The sequence below is a fragment of the Myzus persicae genome, unplaced genomic scaffold (genome assembly GCF_001856785.1).
Source record: "Myzus persicae strain clone G006 unplaced genomic scaffold, MPER_G0061.0, whole genome shotgun sequence".
Lineage (NCBI taxonomy): Eukaryota > Metazoa > Arthropoda > Insecta > Hemiptera > Aphididae > Myzus > Myzus persicae.
In genome coordinates this window covers 582,164-595,097 of record NW_019100658.1, presented here as the reverse complement: position 1 = coordinate 595,097, position 12,934 = coordinate 582,164, and the positions used below count along the sequence as shown (strand labels likewise).

General features: G+C 30.0%; 1 protein-coding gene across 9 annotated transcripts in view; it reads right to left on the bottom strand.

The window, feature by feature from the left end:
- LOC111039264 (transcription factor 12) overlaps positions 1–12,934 on the bottom strand; it is a 30,546-nt gene that overhangs the window by 16,549 nt on the left and 1,063 nt on the right. For 2 of the 9 annotated variants that reach the window (XM_022322707.1, XM_022322738.1), the window contains exon 1: positions 2,012–3,047. In XM_022322707.1, the coding sequence (XP_022178399.1) occupies positions 2,012–2,530 (519 nt within the window). In that variant the 5' untranslated portion in view covers positions 2,531–3,047. Of the gene's footprint in view, positions 1–2,011; positions 3,048–7,388; positions 7,443–11,705; positions 11,838–12,093; positions 12,138–12,934 lie in introns of those variants that run through there. The other 7 variants (XM_022322725.1, XM_022322756.1, XM_022322688.1 and 4 more) reach the window with 5 other exon arrangements.

Below are 12,934 nucleotides of genomic sequence, written 5' to 3'. Positions count from 1 at the left end.
ATAATTAATAATTATTATGGATTCAGAGGGGGGGTTATGCTCCCCATGCGTATACTCGCTCCTGATTATTCGAACAATAAATACATCGTGAGTATTAAAAGTAGAATTAAATTTTTACTATGAAATACAATCATTAGAACAGTGATTAATAGTCTAAAAATCAAATCGTCTATAGAATAACTGAATTTCAACTAGGTATATATTATTCAGATAGGTAACTATTCAAACAAGTTTTTAATTTAAGCTCGTAATACATTGAAAATTGCAATAGGTAATAATCTAATCAAATTTGTTTAACAAACTAATGGAATATATTGTGTACATACTACGTATTATACATAATAATCATGACATGAGCGTAAAACGAAAATGTGAAATTTATTAATTTTAAGTTGGCTTAGACAGACAAAACGGGAGAAAAAAAGAATCAAGCTATACTTTAGAGGTGCGGTGAGTAGGAGACCATTGTTGTGAGGATGCAGGCAGGTGTGTTTTATAACATCTGCCAACTGGTTTGGTTCACCTTACAAAATAATATAATCAACAATAAAGACCTACTTATAGCTACTTCATACAGTGTAACTGCTGCTGCCTAGTGTAAATTCGATAAAACGTTACAAAACTTTTCTAACCAGGCCAAGCATTTTTAATTTCATTCCATTTCAATAAATTATATTCTACATAGGTACAAAAAATATTTGAACGTAATCGAATAAACCTTTATTACGTGCATTTTCCGTATGTAAGGACTAAAAATGGTTGTTTTGTTCGAATTTACAAAATTTAGTTATTTTATTAACATAATATAGATATAGAATATCACGGACACCCAGTCATTCCAAGACGTTCCAAATCCTTTACCAGTTACATCGGATGATAGGGGTCATACACCTCAGTACATGGAAATTATAACATGCCATTATAATAAATTGGTGTTTATAATATTTAAATAAATGGCAAAACAAGTTCAAATCGCCATCAACATAATTTAAATTAAATATATACATAGTAGATATTTATAATATATACGTATGTATATATATATATATATGTATTATAGTGGAGCAGTGATAAAAAAGAATGATAGGTTAAGTTCACCCGGGCCTATAAAATTAGTGAAATAGAAAATTGATTAGAGCATACGTATTTTTTTAAAGTGTAATTTTATCTTAATGATTTGTAATTTAAACTAAATACAACGATGCAATGAACTTTATTTATATTTACATTGTATTATTCTGGAGATAATCTCTAAAGTGTACAACTTTAGCTAAATATACAAATATACAATAACCAAAGAACAATGTAAACTTATATTATTTTATTAAATCAAAAACATTTTAAAACGTCGAATAATAAAACATAATTCGAATCAAAGACTTTTATTCAGACGAAAACAACGCAAACGGCAGTCGACATATTATTATAAAGTCAAGATAATTATAGTCGTGATGTTATAAGCTCTATTTTTACAAACACGCTTAAAATTGTTCGAACTCGGCTATTATACCACAAAGGAATCATTATATAAGGAACCTCTATTGTTGTGTCTCGTGTGCAGTACGAAAATGCAAATGTAGTGAAATAATAGTGAAGCTTATTGAAATGAGTGGAATTTTCCAAGAACTGATTATAAAACTTCTCACATCCAGAAACTATAAGCTTGACTGTAGAAAAAGCTAAAAAGCTGCCGAGTATGCAGAAAAAGAGTGAGGTTCTCTTCTAAATAGGAGCTGATGTATTATATTATAAAGTTGATATTTTGAACCACAGATAATATGACATTCGAAAAGCATAATAAACTTATTACATATATACTATACAGGTACAATAAATTATGCGCAGAAAGCTCGAATATTATGATGCAGCTAGTGCATAAAGCAGACAGCGGTCGATACAAGAATATAATAATGTAATTGTTATAATATTATTCACGACGGCATCATTCCGTGTACCTCCTCCACATTATAAATATATAAATATAGAGAAGTGAAGATAATTTCGAATATACCTGATGTTTTATAATACTATCATCATCGGGCGATGAGTATATCAGTCGACCGTACGAATATTTGCAGTGCTCTTTGTCGACGTCGTCGTCGCCGACGCGGTCATGCTGCAGCTGCAAGTCGACCGCGCCGCCGTCGGCGTGACAGTACGACTTATTGTTGTAGCCGCCGTAACCGTCGAGCTGCGTGAGAGCCAGCAGACCGATTCCGGTTGCGCCCCCTTCGTCTTTGCAACGGACACCGATACCGCCGCCCACGATAACGCCGCCGCCACAATCACCGATGTCTGCCACGGCGGTGGCGTTACCGCAACCGCCGGCGGTATCCATCACCGTGGAACCTGAGTCAACCGGTGGGGAACCGTGTTGCAAGCAGTCCACGGGCGTCATGTGGGGTTCTGGTTTCACGTCCACTTCGAGTTTGATGGGGCTGTAGGGGGCCGCGCCGGCCGAAAGCCTGAGATAAAAATACGGGTCGCCCCCGCAGGGCGTCTCGTCTTCTCTGGTACGGTAGTGGTGCATGCCGGCGGCTGGCGATGATCTTCACTCCGGCGGTCGAGGTGGTGATCGTACTATATAATATTATAATATGGTACTACGAAAATCGTACACGACGGTCACCCTACTCCTCCTACGCCGCCTGCCTATTCAACACCACCCTCTTGGGCCGAATTTTTTTCTGTTCCCCCGTCACAAGCGAAATACGCTACACGACGATGATGTCGACGACGGGGCGCGCACAGATGGTCGCTGTGCGGTACACACGCGCACGCACACGTCAGATACACTCACACACACACACACACGCGCGCGCGCGCGCGAAACGACACACGGACACAGCGGCGGCACGACGACGACGGAAACAACGCACGCAGCACGTGACGACGACGTACGAGAGGTCTCCCCGTCTGCGTCTCTATTGAATGTCTCTCACTCGCTCTCACTCACCGCGCGAAGCCACGCACTGCTGGGCGGGGACTAGGAGGACGGCTCCGGCATCGTGTCCATTGTCACGGAAAGCCGCCGTTACACTGAAACGCGGGCCGCGCTGTTACGGCGAAGGAGCAACAGGCTCTACGTACGAACACACGATGCGATACGAGCGCGCGCGCAAACGTGTGCGTGTGCGTATGCTTCGTATATTATATATATATATATATGTATGTATACGCCACCACCTCTAAGCCGCCGCCGCCGCACTACCACCTGCCTATGCCATCGCCGCCGCATAAACTATACCACTATGTATGTATATATAAGTGTGTGTGTGTATATATATATATTATATACATCGGGCATATGGCGAGTGTATATAATATATATAAATATATATATTCCATGCGACGTGCGTTTATATAGTAATACGCAGAGGATATGCACTAAAGTAATACGACGATCGTGTGTACAGACCCCTCGCGCAACACTGCTGCCAACCATCTCCTCTTAGCTCTGCGCTTGCCGCCGCCGCCGCTGCTGCTGCTGCAGCAGAACTGCCGCGGGATAAAAAAAAATACACCATAGATATAATAATACTAATACATAATGTATTTTATGTAGTATGTACGCGCGGGTCTCATCGTAACAATATACACGACACGACACAATCATCGTCGTACCTAACTATTTTTTTTTCTCCCGAACAATAACGCGTTTAATGAATACGTTTTTTTTATATTTCAAACACCGTGTAAACGTTTCGATTAATATCACACACACACACACACACACACACACGCACGGCGCCGTAAGTCACAAGTAAAAACGAATACATACAGATAACCGTCGTCCTATCCTATGAATTATAAAAGACAATATTTCTGCGGCACCGTTCGTCGTTTTGCCGGACAGCGTTATACGAACACAATTTATTGTTTCATATATGAAATACTGAACGTCTATCTCGGAATTGAATTCATCTACTTTATGTCATTAGGATCTATTGTTAATCAACCGTTCAACCGTATTGAGATGAATTAATATTTGTTAAAATATTATAACTTAATTTCAACCAATACCACCATACTCGGCAGTAAATTATAAAATTGCAAGTTTAAAATACTAAACAGACCAAAGAATATTATAACTACTATAAAAGCTAGGTTCACTTAATACTATTAAATTTCGATCTTTTGTAATTACATAGTTATATAGTAACAAGTATACACTTGCGTCTTACATAAAATACATTTTTTTTTTCAATGGTATGACTTCAATTGTGTATTTCGATCTTACACTGACACGATGCTAATTTGCAATGAAAATTAAGCTAGGTATATACTTAAAATAACCTAATCAGCATGATGAACTATTTGAAGATGATACAAATCTGCATTACGCTATTCGTATATAAAATATGGTATGCATTTTAAAGCCGTATACGTATTTTCTAAGCAGACAACGGGGATGAAATTTAATAGCAGACATTGGCAACCAAGTATAGGCATTATAACACTATCCCCCTCGATGGTATGGTTAATGTAGAAATCAGATATTCAAGATCCTCATATCCTGCATCATAATATGAAGGTTCGTCTTACATAATTTTACAAGGGTTCCTTACCCTATTAAACAAAAACTAGATTTCAAAGATAAAAGCTTTTTACGTCTATTTTATGTAACGTTCAACTGAATAATATCATACTGTTAGTAAATTGTTTAAACATTTTTTAATAATTATAGACAAAACCAAACGCTTTTACAAATAAATAAATACCAAGTTACTACAAACTACAAATATATAACCCTTTCAATAGGTAATAGCCTAGAATCGACAAATTAATATTTATTGTGTTTAATGATAATTATTGTTATTTTATTCATATTCTATAATAAAAATATGTCAATATACATATATATAGTATATTAAACCTCACCTAGTATACCTATATATGTATGATTACGTACGTATACATGCGTAATGTCTGTTTTATCACAACGGATTCAATGTTTTTAAAAAACAATGATTTTTCTATTAAAACAGTATCTTTAATACAAATTACTTTTAATTCGTAAAACAAAAGACTCTTTTCATTAATTTCCTACTTATAGTAACCATACTTTTCTTCCAAGATTAACGAAATTATTATACAAAAACTTATTTCATCAAGTCATCGTGAAATGGGTGTGCCGTTAAAAATTAAGATTTCATTCATTAAAACTAAAGAGCCCTTGTCGTTCAAGGCATTGGTCATGGGCCAGCATGAGCAGGAGGAAAGTGGTAGACGCACCATGACGGCGGTGTTGTCTGAATAGTTACAACCGAACACTGTATGCTGCCACGGTGTATCCTACCTACATCGGATGCCACTTTGCCAGATGTTTCTAACTATTGAACTACTGGTCCTTTCTTGCTGCGCTACAAAAATTATATTACTGCTACACACGTATATAATAATAATATTGCACTACCCCATCGCCGCGGAGGCCGAAAAGCGAACATACGTGAGAGCACGCTTCAAAGACCGACAAAAAAATGGAACGTTTTGGTAAACCCGTGCACAAAAAGAATAAGGGGACCAAATTCTATACAATATTTATGAAAAAAAAGGTTACTAAATAACATTAAAAATCAACATTTGTTACGCAGCATCATACAAATTCCATAAATAATATTCAGTCCGGCGTTGGTTTTTATGAACCTGGATCTCACTCAACCAACGTACTTAAAAATCATCATATACGTACTATATGTACTAATAGTAACCAACGTATAATGCAAATAATTATTGGTTATAAATTAAATAATGTATACTGTATTAATTATAGAATTGTAAATAATTTTGCTATGGATATACTGGACATCTAAATACTTATTCAAAATAAATAATTACTAAGGTATCTTAAATCTGAACACATTCAAATTAAAGTTGAATTAATTTTCTATCTCAATGAAAATCTTATTCACAAGTAATAAATATCGAATAGAGCATTATTATTTATATAATATTATGTATAATAACTAGGCACTCCAAATTAATAACGTTTTATCAAATTTTAACAAAAAATTATTCACATACAACAAATAATATGTATAGGCTTCGTTTATAATTCTCGTATACCAAATCTTGCACCAATTTTAATCAATAAATTATATATTACGTTATTAGGTAATGATCATTGATAACATACAATTTTAATATTGAGTTTTAAATATATAGGGATTTAAATAGGTAATTAGATAAAGCAATAATGAATGTACAGAATACATTATAAATAAAAATATAATGGATAAATCCGAGATTCGGCCAAAATATTTTTCGATTCTCGAACTTAGTAAATATTATTTTGTATTCGTACAATTTATTTATAGCTATAGCTTATGATTTATAAACACATACATAAATGTAATTGTTTCTAATTCTAATTTAAGACTAATTTTACGTACATGTAATATCTTAGACAAATTGTAATGAAACATATTTTATTTAATGAGAGGTATAAAAAATTTACCAAAATTTTCTACAAAAATTAAAGAACGATTAAATTGTTTTTACCAAAAACGTTGGTATTGGAAGCTTTATTTTCTAAGTTGTACCTATTGAACCAATATACATTTAAATTACACATTATTGCGGATATTTAATTTATTGACATGTTAAAAACTAGAACAAAGGAATTGCTAAGAGTACGTGCTTGTTAAGCTGTATAAATAAAAACAAGTGTTTTTAGTTTTCTTTGTTGGAGTTAAATATGAAGAACCATACACGGTAAACATTACTTACCAATGGGCAATGGATCAAATAAGTATAACTTAAAGCAAAAAATATGTCTTTGTATATTTTTTATTTATTAGAAATGTATAATACTGTTCAATTTCTAAAATTAATTGTTAATAATTTCAAAAAATAAAATATAAGTTAATTTTTAATTTTTAATTTTTAAAAAATATTTTTTTTAATATTGAAAAATAAAAAATAAAATATAGCTTATAAATTAATTTCTAACTTCTACTAATTAAAAATATATATAAATGTATACCTACATAATATAAGTTATTACTATAATTATAATTAATAACTAATCCGATAACTTCGCAAGATTTAAAAGAATAACACTAGAAAAAACTGTGATCAATTCTACAATAACACACAATAGCACACTACATGCATGCGTGCATACATGTGCAGAGTATAATTCTTTAAGCCACTAAAAAATAATAATAAACCTCAAAAGTTATCTTAAATTAAAGTTGCAAGACCAGGTATATCAAAAATGTGTATTGAAAGTTGGGACTCTAAGAAACAAATTATATTATACTATATTATATAGATTATAGGTACCATATACCAAAAGTATTATCCTACATTTTCAATTTTTTTAGTTTTTGTATCAAAACACAGACTAAAAATAATAAAACAATGAACTAATAGTAAAATATTACCCAATGATGGGGGACTTCAACTTCTGATGGCTCTGCTGGTGGCGAGTCTATACTCTGTAAATAATAAAAGTATATATTAAACTGAGTGATACGAAACAATATTTTCAATTTTACACTTATTATCTATTTTTCTATAAGATTGTAGATCAATACCAAAATATTTTTGTAAGCCTATTAAATTAATTTAAAAGACGCCAAAAAAATAATATTGCCAAGTTTTTAGACATGGCGTATTTTCATATTGTATCCTATAGAACCCAATTTATAAGGGTAGATGGTCGATATTATCAGAGTAGCACTAGCTTTAGATATACGCAGATGGATGCGGTAAAATGATACTATTCAATGGTAAAGTTAATATTTTAAATTAGATTCTGAGCAAAACAACCGAGATGAATGTACTGGTCTTACAATGAAGTTTTATAATAGAAAAATTGCTGTGATCTTCAATATCGAGAGAGGTTTCTACCGTTTCTGGTAGAAAATTGAAGTTAATTTGGATCAAACGTAGAAAAGTCTCAGTATTGTTCAAAATAAACATGAAAAACAAAAAAAAATTTAAATGGAAATATTATGGCAAAATCTGTTTTTGTTGTAGTTCTAATAAAAAATAACAGTACACTTAAAGTGTTCAAAAAATGTTGTATATAGGTACCTATGCGCTTTCAAAATATTTTGTTTCGAATTAAACATTTATAGACAATTCAAATCTTAGACTTTTTTTAGTTTACATTCGACTTAGATATGATCAAATTTTTGTTAGTGAGTTAAAGTTCTTGAATATTTAAGACAAGGTTCCTTGTGCATTTTTTTACAGCAATTGATAATATGAAAAAAGTCACAATTTTTTTTTAAGAATTCGAATTTAAAATATCAAAATTCCGAATCATTTTGTAAACATAATTTTAGTCTAAATTACCGTTTCCAATCGAAATCGTTATTAATCATATACAATTATTTCATATTTGTCATTGAATTCACCCAATATTAATACATCCATTACAGTGATCTACTCAATGACAATGTATATACTCGACGCCTGCTATACAACAGATGAGTGACTCTGAGTTTTTAGAAAAATTGCAAACAATTTAATTGAAAAATTCAAGAAGAAATAGCATAATACAATTAGTCATAATCGTTTGGATATACCTTTATGTTATAAAATAAAGAGTTTAAGATTATGTCAGTACAACGTTTTCTCTCGCTGACCAACGCGCCATATAGCACGTTTACGTTTAGCTGAACTGAGCTTGTGTTAATGTAGCATTAGTATTAAAAGTGGATTTACCTATTATCAAACTTAAAGTTTAGAACATTAACTATGTTGAAAAGTTAGATTTTTTCTCTTTTTTACAAGTTAAATGAGTATGTAAAATATTACGATTTAAAAACCTCGCTTTAAATCGTAATATCATAAAAAAGCCAACATACACAGATAATGGTTTGAACTTGAAGTTTTATATTAAGACTCTAATACTTAATATAACAACAAGAATCTGGTTCTACTGAAGTCAAATTGTATATGGTGCGTATGACTCAAATAGAGGAAACAAATAGTGCGTTACCAATTCTTAAATTTGTACTCAGTGATGATCTGTACTTAATTTATGATTTTATCGACGTGTAATGACTGAAAAATACATCGGAAGTAGGTACACACATTTTTTAAATTATTATTCTTGGTACATCAATTACTAAGGTTATTAGTTTAAAAAAAATTACGAAATAAGATTATTATGTTTCTAAATTGAACAAACAATGTAAATGCGTAAATTCACTTTGGAACAGAGATTTGATTCTTTATACAATCAGGATTTAAATACTGACAATTCAAATTTTTAAGACATTTTATAGAGATTGTTAAGATTATTAAACTTTGATAATTTCGTTATGGAATAGAATTTTAATAATAATAATAATTTTTTTTTTTTTTGACACAAATTGAACTGTTGAATTAAATTTGAATTATATCTCAAAAAAGGTAAATCGACATTTATTTATACTAAGAACTTCAAATCTCAAATATTATAGTACTCCAGATTGCTTAAGAGCATGTGACACCCGCATTTGATGTTACCGTCTTGCAAACAAACAAACAATATACCAAATTTGCTTTCAGCAGAACCAATTTTGGATTAATAGCTTTAATATTAAGAGTAAATTGACCTATACTATCATACTTAAAATGAAAGATAAGAACATTATCTATGTTTTTTACGAGTGAACACTTCAATTTCAAGTTATAAACTATAATTATGTAATATATTGAAAATTTAAATGCTCATAAATCGCTTAAAAGTTTAAATATGGTAAAAAAATGTGTTAACACATTTAATCTTATCTTAAAGTTGGTTCAATTCGCTCTAATATTAAAACTAACAACAGAAAATGGAATCTGATTAGTAAAATCTCTACATAAATTTCCTGTTATAGGTAAGTTAGACAGAGACAACATATCCCCCAAATTTAAGAACCTACTCATATCGTTTTAATGAGAATACTGTTCAAAACCAATTTATTAATTCGATGAATAATTTATAAAGAATATAATATCATCCACTCGAATAAACTACCTAGTAAAAGTGCGATGAATGTTTTAATGCTTCAATTACATTTTATTAATACGATATTAATAGTTTCACAATTCCTATAACCAGTATAAGTATTTTAATTTTTAAGAAAACTCCATATTCCGTAAGTTATAATATGGTAAATTCAATTTAAACTTTATATTATCGCAAAGTGTATCAAAATGTTAATTACAAATACGTATGTTTTATTTTTAACAATTATTTAAAATTACAAATTATATATTTATTAACAAAGGAAACAAAGTTTTGAACGTTCAAGTATTTTTCTCTAATTAATGTTTACTGTTCAAATTCTTCAAGGGAGTTGCAAATTTCACAAATTTCGTAAATCGGTAAAAAAAGCATGCAAACTTGTTGATTTTTTTTAACATTATCTGTATAACTAATTCTTATTAATACCGTGTGAGTAAAAAGTACTATACTAGCATCTAAACCTGAGATTCCAAGGAGTGGGGAAGGGCGATTAAATGTATACACTTTTAGCAATTTGAAATATTCAGTTTTATCTCAAATTAACATTTTAAGTATTTTTAACTTGTTATTTATTGTTTCCAATTTACAGAATAACAGTGTTCTTCAGCTTTTGGCTCACAATATACTATTAGGTGGAAATTGGTTAATATCTCATAGTTAACCTCGTAACATAGGAGGATCGAACGATATGAACAAATTATTTTAAAAAAACAAATCTACTATAAAGCGCTATAAAGTGACCTGAATCTATTTTTTATCCGATTAATCGATATTTGGATCCGATCTTTTTGGTGAAAGATTTATTTCGGGAATAGTCAAATAGATGATACCACCCGATTTTATTTTAGACTCAGTAATCAGTAATTAAGTCTTAAGTGTTCACCTTCAAACGTATTAATCATGTTTACATTTATAGAAGAAATATACTATTCACAACCCGACAACCGATAATCGCCCGACGTCTAATAATATCACGGCATCATAATTTTATTTGTTTTCGTTATATACCTACCCACTTCTGAGTAGATTCATTGAATCGATTTTTTTACATCAATTTTAATATTATTGATAGTTTTTTTGTTTCGATTCAAAAAATGTATTCACTACTGTGAATTGTTCATTACTAGGAAGCCACTTAATAAAATTAACTAATTATTATTAACTATTATGTATATAAACTAATAAAAAAATAAACCAGCAAAACAATCACTGAACCCAAACAACAAGTTCAATATGAATACTCATATCTTAACTATTCTTAAATACAATGAATTAGGTTTTTGTTTGACTATCAACAAAAATAATTTTAGAAATTTTACAATTAGGTACTACTATTACTATGTATATTGTGTAGTTTGATTAAAAAAAAAACAAAATATGAGCACATATCTAACAATACTATTGACTAAAAATAAAAGGTTGCATAAAATGAAAATAAAAATGCATTCTTATTTTACACAAATGTTGAAACTATTAGACTAAACAAAGTAAATGGACATAGAAAATTAAAACCTATAAATAAAAGTTATGCCGATAAATGAGATAAACAAAATATATCATATATTCATGCAAAAAAATATAAAATTTAAATAGTATATGAGCAGATTAATAGCTTCTATTAATAGTTAGGAATGATAGTAAGATGTAGAAATAAAAATGTATATGGAATAATGGTATATTCAATATACCTATAATTAAAAATACCTAGTGTGTAAAAAAAATATTAACATTTTATGTAACAATTTATTACCTCTCTTTTTCTTTTAACTGCAGTACCAGCAGTAGTTGTTGGAAGAGGCTTACGTGGAGTATTACCAAATGGAAAATATGGAGAATCTGGGCTGAAAGTTTCGGGGCCAGATGCAAAATTATTACCATATGCCTAAAACAATATTTAGTAAAAAAAATTGTTATATCTTCAGATATTTTTGTATCTTATTTATTTGTCATTTTAAATTAAGTATTGAAGTACCCCAAACAAAAGATTAAAGAAAATATTATTTAGTATCTAAGATTTGAAATAAATTAGAGGTAACTCACAAATCATATCAATTTGTAATTATAACTAATGGAAAAACTTAAGATTTATTACTTAAATATGAAAATTATGATATACAAGGTAACACAGATCAACATACCATTCCATTTTCTATATTATATGGAGGCTGAAATCCAGATTTTTCTGAAACAGAAATAAAAACACAAGGTATTATTAATAAGCAATTATAATTAACTACATTCTAATGAAAAAACATACAATTAAATCATTAAAATAATGTTTTTCATATTTAAACTTGATAATAGGTCAATCAACCAATAATTCAGTTTAAAATTGATTATGATAATAAATAGTAAGATATTAAAGATTGTGTAGTAACAACTGCATTGGGATTTAAACATTGGTCAATCTATATAATCCAACCCATTACATTGGATGTATATTTATCTAAAGAATTAATAATTTAATAAGGTACCTAATTAGATACTGTTCTCTTTAAACCGGGTATCATAAGTTCCATTCAAAATATTTAAGGCTAAGTTTACTCAACCAAACTTCATAGGTTTTTTGATTACAGATAAACAAATTTCAATAAATTAAATAAATCTCAAATTAAAATTGAATTTAAGTGATTTTTGTAAAATGTATGAAATATTTTTAAAAAACAATTTTGGAAAAAAATGTTTAAAAAATAACCATACCAATAGGTATTGTACAGTGCATAAAATTAAAATAACACTGCAGTAAAATAAAGTTTATTTTGAAACACAAAACCTAAAGGCTGATGTGTATTTTGTAACCTCTATAACAATACAACATAATTTAAAATAAATAGGTACAGTTAAACAATAAAAATAGTAGGTACATAACAAAAATTTTAAACACCTAATGATGTTGTTAATCAATTATTTTCTAAACATTTTAATAATATTATGTACTTAACTACTTACAGGGCAATTAAATATAAATAACTCAAATTG